Genomic DNA, 12,477 nt, shown 5'->3' with positions numbered 1-12,477 from the left:
CACTCTTACTTAGATTATTACCTTATTACCTCATAATTCTTAGTAGACCTTGTATCTCTGATTTCATCACTTCAAGAATTCACCAGAAGCAGATAAAACCACAGCATCAGACTAAACTACACCTTAACTGCTGATTCAAATAAAGGCATTCTCTTCCAGATATGCCTAATGCTTACAAATAATTTTGGCTGGTTTTGATCAAAAAACTATTATTACAATAATGATCAAAAATAATAATCCCGTTTGCAAAATGCCTTTAAGACAGCCTCCTAGTCCCAACCAATTTCCACATTCAGAATACAGCATAAATACAGAATACAGAATAAATTATCTCCATTAAGGCAAAAAGGCTTCTCTTTAAGCACAGAGATGTTTGATAGTTCAAGGCAGAAACCCATTTCTTGTAGGGGACATCTGAAGCACTTTTTTTGGTGGGTTTGTAATCAATTCCGTATTTTTCCTTGAAGGAGCTTAAGCTGTTCCTCTTGTTTCAGGAGTGTTTCCAACTCTGATTTGTCGAATAGGTCCGTATTTCCCAAAAATATCATACATTTCCTCCGCTGTGATTTTATACGGCAGGTTCCGAATATAAAGGGTCCGATTGACCTCTGGGGGCAGCCGGATGTCAGCTCGCTTGGCCGCTTGCATCGCCATGGCGCCGATCGGAGGGGGGGGGTGTGGGGGGGTGCCGCCTCGGAGAGAAACCGCGGCCGGGAAGGGGCCTGCCTGGCTGCGCCGCCGATCGCCGCTGCCGCGGGGGACCCGGATGCTATCCCATACGCTAATAACCCGGGTAATGCCTTTTTACAATCTATGTCCCGAACGCTCCGCTTTTCTAAAAAGCATATGAGCGAATCGTACGTCGCTTGTCTCTCCATACCTTCGTCAGCGCCGTTGCAGCCTTTGCGAGATTCCGGCGACGCGTGGCCGTCCCTATTCCGTTTTCAATATTTCCTCATCCCTGATCCTTTCTCTGCAATTCTTCTTTATATGTCCCTTCTTTCCACAGTAAAAACAACATCTCTGTTCCTTCTTTACTACTACGCTCCCTTGTTTCGTTCCAGCAGACCTGTGTTCACCAGTCCGCCCTTTGCGATCCTCTCTGACCGCTGCTACCATCATTTTTACTTGTCGCTTGCTGCTCTCTTCTTCCCGCCTTACGTAGACTTTCTGAGCTTCCCTCAATAATTCATCCAACCCTCTATTCTGCCAGTCTTCTAACTTTTCAATATTCTTTCTGATATCTTCCCATGATTTTGCCACAAACTGAGTTTTGAGGAGCGCTTACCCTAAAGGGTCGTCTGGATTTACCCCAGAGTACAGCTGAAGGGCTTTCCTCAGTCGTTCCAGCCACTCAGTAGGGCTTTCGTCTTTCTTTTGCATTTCATTAAATGCTTTATTGATATTCTGGCCACAGGGTACTGCTTCTCTAATTCCCTGAATTACTATAGTTCTCAGGTCCTGCATATGAGTTCTATGCACCGGATCCTGATTATCCCAATTAGGTCTTTGAAGTGGCCATTTCAAAAATTGATTTAATCTTTCTGCCACTCCAAGTGGGTCCTCAATTAAGTTTCCCATCTTGGTTCTTTTAAAATCTCGTAGGTCAGCCGAGTTTAGGGGTACGGAAATATATCCGATGACAGGTTGAGGTCCCCCCATGGGTATTTCCCTTAGGGGGTACATCTGAGCTGCCCCTTTTTGACTTCTAGTTACGCGTCTAGGAAGAGGGGGAGACCCTTGTTCCGACTCTGGTGGGGGAGTGGGCTCTCTGGGGACCTCTGGAGGGGCTGCGGGAGCAGGAGGAGGAATGTAAGGAGGGGGGGTTAGAAGGGTTTCGTCTAACTCTTCCTTCTTTTTTTCGTTGTTTAATTTCTATTTCATTCAGCAGGTAAAGTCTAGCTCCCGGTCTTTCTAGCCACACTTCCGCATATTGACTCTCCTCTGGGTTAAGGGGTTGTTTTTTTTTTTATTATTAACCCAGAGGTTTAATTGCTGTCTTACCCAATCTTCTTCTGACCCATAGACTGGCCAAAAGACATTTTTAGAAATCTTCTTCCCTCCCCATATCTTAGTACAATATTCTATCATCTTCTGCTTATCTTTCCCTAGGGTTCCAGGGAAATATCTCCAATTGTCTAAGATATATGCCAGAGGGGTATTCTTAGGTACAGTGGGTACCCTTCCCATGGGAGTCGAAGGCTTGCTGCCCTTCGCCCCCATCTTCTGGAATATCCACAAACATACACTCACTCGCTCCCCTTGTTCCTGGCCCAGTCCCTCGCGGGAGATGGGAGACGCAGTACTTAAGAGTCCGCACTCGCTTGGTTCAGTATATCGAACCTCTCACTCGTTATATTCCAGGAAACCCAATCCCGCCCGAACGGCAAACCCGCGAACAAATTCGCAATATACTTACGCGTCCTGCGTCTTCGTCCGGACTCCCGTGCACAGAATTTTATGGGATTTTACCGGTTTCTCCTTTGCTCATTATTCTAGAATTTAGGTTCGTCGGTAAGGTTGGAGTAAGCTGTTGGTCGCGGGGCCGCGAAATGTCGCGGGGCGCCTCCCCGGAGGACCAAAGCCCACCGTTCCTTATCCGAGTCACAGCACCAGAATTGTTATAAATTGAGACCACAATAGATCATAATCCAATTAAAATTTTTATTAATTACAGCAAGTAGAATACGAGCAAAAACAGCGCTGGACGACAGGGGAGTCTGCGCTCCGCCAACTGCCGTCCTGAGCAGTTCAAACAGTCCCTTTTTATACCTTTTTTTTTACTTTCGTGTTCATGAAGTAGTGGAGGTGTTGACCCTTCATTCATATGCACAAGCAGCATCCTGGACACCTGGCGGTTATCTTATCTTTCACAAGCGGCATCCTGGACACCTGGCGGTTATCTTATCTTTTGTTGCCTAATCTTTACATTGGGCTTAACATAAATCTTAATAAACAATACCCTATTCCATAGTTTCTTACAGGTTTATCAGTGTCAATAAAATCATTGTCTGAGTTGTCCTGTTCCCGTGCTTGGTCCTGTGTTGTGAGGGTCGCTGCAGTCAGTGACAGAAGCTTTGGGGGCAGAGGAGGTGTGGACGGAATCGCCATCGCTGACAGTGTCTTGAGAAGAGTCACGCTGTCGGTGGAATTTACAGCTTCCTCTGGTTTAGCACCGTTAGTAGAATTAGTCCACACTTGGCAAAGAGTAGTCAGAATTTGCCACCAAGGTGCTAAATGCATTCCCGACACGGAGTTCCCCTCTGCGGCAGCATCATACAATTGTCTGCTGACCGCTTTAATTTCTTTCAAAGTCTCTAAAGTTTCTTGACTGCTCGCCTGTCTCAATGAGTACAGGTTTCTAAAGCTTCTTAAAATTTCTTCAAATATTTAAAATCTCTAAGGTTTCTTGGCTGCTCACCTGTCTCGATGCATACAGGCGTTATCCTCGGGGTTTAGGTTGTCCGCCTGGTCCAGACAGCAAGACACTCGTTCAGCCAAGCCGTCTCCTCCGGAACGCAGCCCTCTTCCACGAGCTGTCTTTTTTCCGTCCTTATTCTTCCAAGGCTTCGGAACACCACCATAGGGGTCACCATTTGAGGAGACTGAGGCACGGACTCCCTGATCTGACTAGATATATACGTCTCTTTCTGGGGACGAAGCCTGATTCCCCGTTACAGATTTCCCACAGCTCACCTCTCAACTCCAGAGGGATTTATGGCCAGCCAGCTCCTGCTTCCTTTCAGCAGATCATTCAAAGTTCTGTGGGATTCGCTGCATGTCGCTCAGATAGGCGATTCGAGAGCCCTTCACGTTAGATCCTTAAACGTATCACGTCGGGGTCACCAATTTGCGGCGAATGAAGAGACGGGACGCAGCTTGATGCAAGCAAATGTCCATTTATTAGTGATTTTCTTACAATTATATATGTTTCTACCTTCTACATATTACACACTGATTGGTTAAATCTTAAGCGTAAAAAACACTAATTGGTTAATTTTTAAGGCACACCGTTAGAACAATAGATACTTACTAGTTTATCTTGACCTAGCAATAATTTTTATTCCAAGGTTAGGGAGTTTCTTTCTACGCGGCTTTCTTAATTACATATTGGCGCCATCTGTTCCCTTATCTGGCTACTCGTTTCTCTGTCCGTCTGGTTGCCTCCTTAACTGTGCCGGCTCAGGGGCCTGCAGTTAGCTTGTTCCTTTGCTCCCAGGGCTTGTGCCCTACAAGTTCTAACAAGTCTCTATTCATCAGGCTATCAGTACTTGGACTCTTGTCCTTGAGGCCTTGTCCTACACAAAGGCAATCCTATTGTATCATAAGTCAAGCAAGCGGGGCAGAAGACCAGCTTGGCTGAATAGGGAGCTCGTCTTGGATCTCAGGAGACAAAAGAAATTGTATGATCAATAGAAGGAAGGTCAGGCTTTGCAGGAAGATTACAGAGACGTGGTTGGTACATGCAGGGAGAAGACACAAAAGTCCAAAGCTCAATTAGAGTTGAAACTGGCCAGTGTTGTGTCAGAAAACAAGAAAGGCTTTTTAAAAGTATGTTAATAGCAAGAGGAGGTGCAAGGAAAACATAGAACCAATATTGTTGAAGACAGTCACCTGGTTTCAGCTGGGATAGAGTTAATTTTCTTCTTAGTAGTACAGTGCTGTGTTTTGGATCTGGTGTGAGAAAAATGTTGATAAGTCACTGATGGTTTTAGTCATTGCTGGGTGATGTTTATACTAAGTCAAGGACACTTCAGTTTCTTGGGCCCTGCCAGCAAGAGGGCTGGAGGGGAACAGAAACTGGGAGGGGACACAGCCAGGACAGCTGACCCAAACTAGCCAAAGAGGTATTCCATACCATATGACACCATGCTGAGTATATAAACTGGGGGAAGAAGAAGGAAGGGGGGACATCTGGCATTATGGTGTTTGTCTTCCCAAGTAACCATTGCACGTGATGGAGCCCTGCCTTCCTGGGGATGGCCAAACACCAGCCTGCCCATGGGAAGCAATGAATGAATTCCTTATTTTGCATTGCTTGCATGCGCAGCTTTTGCTTTACCTATTAAATTGTTCTTATCTCAACCCTCATGTTTTACATTCCTTTCCATTTCTCCTCCCCATCCTTCTGTTTGAGGGGAAGTGAGTGAGTGGCTACGAGGTGCTTGGTTGCCAGCTGGGGTTAAACTTTAGCACTGACATTTAGGGATGAAGAAAAAGCAGAGGCATTCAATGTGTTTTTTGCCTCAGCCTTTAATAATACTGATAGACCTTGGGCTGCCCGGTTCTCTGAGTTGGAGGGACCACAACTGTGGTAACAATGACTTTCCATTTGTGGACACTGAAATTGTAAGGAACCAGCTGTATCAGCTGAATGTTCACAACTCCATGGGGCCTGATGGGATTCATCCCAGAGTACTGAAGGAGCCAGCAGATGTTACAGCAGGACCCCTCTTGATCATCTACCAAAAGTCTTGGGAGTCTGGGGAGGTCCCTGCTGACTGGAAGCTAATCAACAGTATTCCAATTTACAAGAAGGGCATGAGGGAAGACCCAGGAAGCTACAGAACTGTTAGTCTCATCTTAGTACTTGGAAAAATTATGGAGAGGATCATACTGGGTACTGCTGAAAGGCATTTAAAGAATAATGCAATCATCAGCACAGTCAACATGGGTTCACAAAGTCCTTTTATAATTAATCTGATATCCTTCTACGATAAGGTCATCTGCCTAGTGGATGAAGGGAAGGCGGTTGGATGTAGTTTTTCTGGATTTTAGGAAGGCTTTTGATACTGTCCCTCACAGCATCCTTCTGGACAAGCTGTACAACTGTGGGATGAGGAGGTTCACGGTGTGCTGGGTGAAGACCTGGCTGAAGGGCAGGGCTCAAAGTGTTGTAGTGAATGGGGCTACATCTGGCTGGTGACCAGTCACCAGCGGTGTTCGTCAGGACTCAATTCTAGGACCAGTTCTGTTCAATATTTTTATCAATGATCTGGATGCAGGAGTTGAATGGACCATTAGCAAGTTTGTTGATGATACTAAACTGGGAGGTGCTGGTGACTCTCTTGAGGGATGAGAGGCCTTGCAGAGGGATCTAGATAGACTGGAGCATTGGGCAATTGTTAATGGCATAAAATTTAACAAGAACAAAAGCCAGATTCTGCACCTGTTGTGGGAGTAATGCCAGGCACAAGTATAGATCAGGAGAGGAGTAGCTGGAGATCAGCCCTGCAGAAAGGGATCTGGGGGTGCTGGTTGACAGCAGGCTCAATAGGAGTCAGCAGCGTGCCCTGGCAGCCATAGGGCAAACTGCATTCTGGGGTGAATTAATCGCAGCATAACCAGCAGGCCAAAAAGAGTTCATTATCCTGCTCTATTTAGTGTTAGTGTGACCTCACTTTGAGTACTGTGTGCAGTTCTGGGCTCCATAATTTAAGAAGGATGTTAAGGTACTTGGATGTGTAAGGTACAGAGGCTGGTGAAAGGGCTGGAAAGCATATCCCAGGGGTCCTCAAACTACGGCCCACGGGCCGGATACAGCCCCCCAGGGTCCTCAGTCCAGCCCCTGGTATTTACAGAACACACACACACACACACACCGGGGGTTGGGGGGGGAAACCAAGCAGCCGCAGATGACCTCCTGCCACTTCATCTGCGCGCTGGCCCCCTGTTTAAAAAGTTTGAGGACCCCTGGCATATTCTATGAGGAGCAGCTGATGACTCTGGGTTTGTCTAGTTTAGAGAAAAGGAGAATGAGGGGCAATCTCATTACTCTCTACAGCTTCCTGAGAAGGGGAGGTAGAGGCAGAAGTGCTGATCTCTTCTCCCTGATATTCAGCGACAGGACATATGGGAATAGTTCAAGGCTGTGTCAGGGGATGTTCAGACTTGACATTAGGAAACATTTCTTTACCAAGAGGCTGGTCAAACACTGAAACAGGCTCCCTAGAGAGGTGATTGATGCCCCAAGTCTGTCAGTGTTTAAGAGGCATTTGGGCAATGCCCTTAATAACATGCTTTAACTTTTGATCAGCCCTGAAGTGGTCATGCAGCTGGACTAGATGATCAGTGTAGGTCCCTTCCAACTGAGCTCTTCTATTCTAGCTTAGCTGGTTAGACTATTTTAAAAGTACTTGAGTGGATTTATTCATTTATGTGATCTAGTCAGAACATATTAGGAACAGTAAGTTGTTTAGAAACTAGAATGAAAAGCAAGAGTTTATTAATTTATATTTTTTATTTACATTCAGCTTAAGTAACTCAATTTTTTAAAAGTATAGCATTTTGGGGAAATTTCAAGACTTTCAGAAAGGCATTAATTCAGGAAAAGATGCCTGGGGAATTCAACATGTGATGATTTGAGGCACAGAGTCCATGTCTTGTAAGTTAATGATTATCAAGTGTATATATCCAAAGGACTGAAAATTTGGAAAGCTGTGTAGAACTGGGTAGTTAATTTCGAACAAAATTTGATGCATTGGTTAACTTTGGAAATTACCTACAGACAGTAGCATTGCTTTAATTCTTTCATAATTAATAGATTAAACCATATAGATCCTGATGCTTTTGTGTCATGCAGTTACTGTGTCTTTATGGATCTCAGCTGATATCTGGTAGATTTCATTGCATGAATCTTTTACAATTTTCTCAGCCTTAAGATTGAGAGTAATACCAGACTAATTTCTAATGGATTGATAGGTTTAGTTAATATTTTTATAAAGCATTCAGTTCCTTGTGTAGGGGGTACAAAATAAATGTAGAAGATTAGTTTATAATTCAGAAACAATTTATTTGGAGATTCTATTGAGAAATCTATCATGGCAGTGATCACCATTTGGGAGAGAGGAGGTTGGATCACAGCTCCCTAGTTCTTATGAGCTCTTTAAAGTGAATGGCAGCAGATGGGAAAAAAGAAAATGTGGATTTCCCTGGCTTAGCATCTCAATACTCTTCCTGGAGGTCTAGAGGAATTATTTCTAACTCTTTCTTTATTTTTCCCCTCAGGTTGGAGGTCACACAATGCTGCCTATTCGTTGGATGCCTCCAGAAAGTATCATGTACAGAAAGTTCACCACAGAAAGCGATGTCTGGAGCCTGGGGGTCATATTATGGGAAATATTTACCTATGGCAAACAGCCATGGTATCAGCTCTCAAACAATGAGGTGTGTGTATTATATTTTCAAATAACATAGAGGGCGGCATTTTAACTGGTGGCATGGCTTCTCTGGGGAAAGGACAACAGTAAATTTATTTAGTAGAAGCAATTACCCTGATATCATATAATTATGGTATTGTCACAAACTTTGTGGTTGAAATTCTTTTTCACCCTTTTCTCAGATGGATGGAAGTAGGACTATACTAAGTTGGGACATACCTTCTTCCTTTGTATAGGATAGTCTGCTCTGGGTGACCACGAGGCAATAAAAAGGAGCTTACCTGTCTCCCAAACTGGCATTGGGTGATTTCAGTTACATATCAGGAAATGTCATCGTCACAAAGTAGTTGTTCTAAAACATTCTTGAATAGACTGAAGGAATATGGAAATCTCTTCATACCTGGGAAATCAAAAGTAATCCCTTTCCACAAATTAGCCATGGTGGTACTCATAAAGCATAAGGAGGGAGGGAGAGGTGCTCTATGTGAGACGATTGAAACTGCTTGCTTCTGAGATGAGGTGAGATTTATACACATATAGGGCAGGTATGATATTGCTTGCTTACCACTGTTCCCTCATGAATGCAAGGGATAACACAGGTTAACACAACATCACATTACATCAGATATTGCTCCTTGACATCCTACGTTATGGTGATTTTTCCATATCATATCCCACTACCTGTACATCTACCTAGAAATGCAGCTCTTCTGCAGAGGTGGCCAGGTGACTTCCACCAGTGAGGCTGCTGTGGCTATTAGCAGCTAGCTCTTCCATGGGTGAGGCCTATGTAATTGGAATGGCTACACTGATCCTTTCCTTGTGATTTCTTGTAGGTGATTGAGTGCATCACTCAAGGCAGAGTGCTGCAGCGACCTCGCACATGCCCCAAGGAAGTATATGAGTTGATGCTGGGCTGTTGGCAAAGAGACCCTCACATGAGGCTCAACATCAAAGAAATACATTCCCTCCTCCAGAATTTGGCTAAGGCATCTCCAGTTTACCTGGATATTTTAGGCTAAAATATCCTAGCATTTCTTCTTATGATCTGCGTGAATGAATGTATTCAACTGCCACTGAACTCCATTAAAATGTGTTCTTAACTTTGACAGTACTAATGACAAAGATATGAAGAAGCTTTCAAAAGGCAAGCAATGTACACATCTATAGACACAGTACTGACTTTTTAGACATTGCTGAAGCATATCTTCACTCTCAGTTTCTATCATTTTTCCTCTAATCAATTTGGTTTCTGCATTATTGTAACTCCGCATAGACAAAGGCCTTAAAAACTTGATCTGTTATATCAGCAGACTCTCCAGTTAACCCACCGCAACTAACAATGGCTTGTTGTATTCATGCTTTTGATGTGGATGAATAGAAAAATATATTTATCTCAAACTTTGTGATTTCTTCTGTATAGATACCAGGAGTCTCTTTGTATTCACCTCAGTTTTTTTGCTTCAGCATATGGGTAGAAAAAGACTAATGTTCTTTACATGAAGCATATTTCTTGCAGACACAAAGCTAGATGGAATGAGAAGAGCACTTATGTGACCCAATGTCTGAAAGAACCATGGGATCAGATGGCATCCAAAGCCACTAAAAAAATCACAAACAATTTGATGGAAGGCAAGAGATGGTTTAGCACTTTCCTTGGATAGTCTTTCTGAGGAGTAAAGGGATTGTTCAAGGAGGTGCATGGCCAGCATTTTTCATTGCCAGATACAAGTCTATGATAAAAGGGAAAAAGATATTGTCTGCACTGCACACAATTATGCTACAAAATGATGAACAAAACACATGCCCTTATTTTGTCTTCTGGTAGGATATTGGCATGCCACTGGTATAAAAATGTTCTCCAGCTAGTCTTTGGTAATAAAGGCTGAAGCTAGGCTTATTAATGTACAGGATTAATTTCAGGATCAAGTGTTTAAACTAAGGATTTTGTTAAGATAGGGTACGCTATAGATGCTGGGGTAGGTGTATCTTATATGGTGCTTGTCCAGCAGCATACTCCTTCCTTCCTCAATATTTTTTAACTGTGCAAGCAAAACTGCATGGTATTTGTTGATTAATGCCCTTTGTGCAGAAAATAAACTTTCATCTTGTAGTACACCCTTGTACTAACTCATATATATAAACCTCATATAGCTAACTCATAATAACATTAACTTATATTTCATTAAAGGGGCTAATGGAGGACACAATTACAATAGACTGATATTACATGAATAATCTAAAGCACAGAGATCACTGGTTATGTTTAAGCCACGGTGGGGGATAGATTAAGATCCCTGGACAAAATAAATGACATTGAGATTACAGCTTACTATTCAGAGTGCAAAGACCCTGAATTCAGCACCATATTTGTGTCAATGCTAGTGCTGTCATTCCCAATATCCACTTTAAAAAAATTATTTGTTTTTGATTGGATGGACATTGTACATGTACAGCATTTGCATGGCCACTGTGTTGATGACAAATGCATGGGTATATCTTGGTTTTCAAACTGGAAGTTGAAGATTTCAAATTCAGAGGTAGGATTATTTTTAATATGATTTCTTACAAATGAAAACCTACCTTACCTAGTCCTCAAGACTTTTGCCTCCCTCTGTGAGTGGGCATTGCTGCAAAAAAAGTGATCTTTCTTTTCTTTTTCTCTTTGTTTTTTCTTATTGACATGAGCCAGATCAAAATAGTCCTTCATCTTTGTGTTGAGAGTATTATATTTAATAAATTAAACATTTTAATTTTGCAAATGTTCCCATAATATTCTTAATATATAAATTACTTGTATATATTATTTATTGAGGCACTTTAGCTTGTTCCTTCAGAAGCTTTTAGAGATAGCTCATAAACATTTTGAACATTTTCAAAAGAAAACAGTTCACAGGACAGTGGTACATTTTTACCCTTCTCAATGTCATTAAAAAGGCAGCATTACAAATAAACATGAGAATATAGCTGTAAAGCCATACTCAGTTTTCCTTTAATAAACTAGATGTTATTTTTTTAACCAGTACTGAACTGGAAACACACATAAAGTCTAAGAAAAATTCCAGCAAAATCAGCCTTAAAATTTTACTAGACTGTCTTAAAAGTTCACATAGAAAGCTAGTTCACATAGAAAGCTAGATAAAGACTGAGCATCCAGCGAAACCCATTCTCTTGAGAATCTGATTTTTATGTTATAAAGGAATTTGCACATAATTTTCAACATAACAGCAGTGGAAAAAGAAGGTGTCATAGTCTGCTAATACTGTGCAGTAGGAAAGGGTTGCAGGTGATGGAATGGGAGGTGTTAAGCTTCTGCCTGCTGTATTTTTAGTTTCTTATGAGCTTAAGAAAAAGGCATTGAGATGCTTCTGTTGCAATGTAGGCTCTAACATTGAAATCAAACACGTGGATTTTGCAAGTACTGAAAGAATGTATACTCCAAAAAACCAACAAAAACCAAACCCCTGAAATTGTGCTTTAGCAGCATCTTATTTTTTATTTACTATGACTATGACTAATGACTATGAGTCATTTTAGAGACTAGCTAATGTTACAACATATTGTGCAATAATGTAGCAGTATGTTAAACCTCTAAAGCAGGGGTCCTCAAACTACGGCTCGTGGGCTGGATACAGCCCCCCAGGGTCCTCAATCTGGCCCCCAGTATTTACAAAACCCCCCGCCCCCCCCCGCCGGGGGTTGGGGGGGAAACCAAGCAGCCGCAGATGACTGCCTGCCACTTCATCCATGCGCTGGCCCCCTGTTTAAAGAGTTTGAGGACCCCTGCTCTAAAGGACCAAATGTTCAACAAAGCCACCAGTATGGATAACCTTAAGCTATATCATTACTCTTCTTCATCATACATAAAAGGCATAATCAGAGTAGACAAGCTATTAACTGTAGTTATATATATTTTACTTTTTTCATTAAAAGGTAATATATATGTATAAATTTACATACATCTACATTACTGCAAATTATAATTAGTGCTATTAAAAGTCTGCTAAATGACCGAAATAAAAAAAGAAAAAAAATATTTTTCTATGTTTGTGAAATTCAACTTTTTAGACTGGTGTGCAGCAGAGAAAGTGCTAAAATGCAAGAGATATAACAAGCACTTTTTTCCCCAAAATGACTGCTTAAAAACTTTTCTTCCATTCCCATCTGACTTGCTGATTTCTCACAAGGAAATGATCTAAGCTCCAAAAGCAGTTTGATTTATTGTCATTTTCAGGTTTGTGCTATTGCTTTTTTTATTGTCCTAGAATAACAGTGCAGCTTCACTAGCATTTTATAATTGTATGTAATAACAAAATAA

General features: G+C 42.1%; 1 protein-coding gene across 2 annotated transcripts in view; it reads left to right on the top strand.

Moving 5' to 3' along the window:
- The window catches only part of LOC119140817 (BDNF/NT-3 growth factors receptor-like), a 246,231-nt gene extending 234,435 nt beyond the window's left edge, over positions 1 to 11,796 (top strand). For both annotated transcript variants that reach the window (XM_037372444.1, XM_037372445.1), the window contains 2 exons: positions 8,008 to 8,166; positions 8,996 to 11,796. In XM_037372444.1, coding sequence (XP_037228341.1) covers positions 8,008 to 8,166; positions 8,996 to 9,181 — 345 coding nt within the window. In that variant the 3' untranslated portion in view covers positions 9,182 to 11,796. The remainder of the gene's footprint in view (positions 1 to 8,007; positions 8,167 to 8,995) is intronic.
- The last annotated feature ends 681 nt before the right edge of the window (positions 11,797 to 12,477 follow it).

The sequence above is a fragment of the Falco rusticolus genome, chromosome W (genome assembly GCF_015220075.1).
Source record: "Falco rusticolus isolate bFalRus1 chromosome W, bFalRus1.pri, whole genome shotgun sequence".
NCBI classification, from domain to species: Eukaryota; Metazoa; Chordata; class Aves; order Falconiformes; family Falconidae; genus Falco; species Falco rusticolus.
The sequence above is the reverse complement of the archived record's forward strand: the minus strand, read 5'-3'. Positions and strand labels throughout refer to the sequence as shown.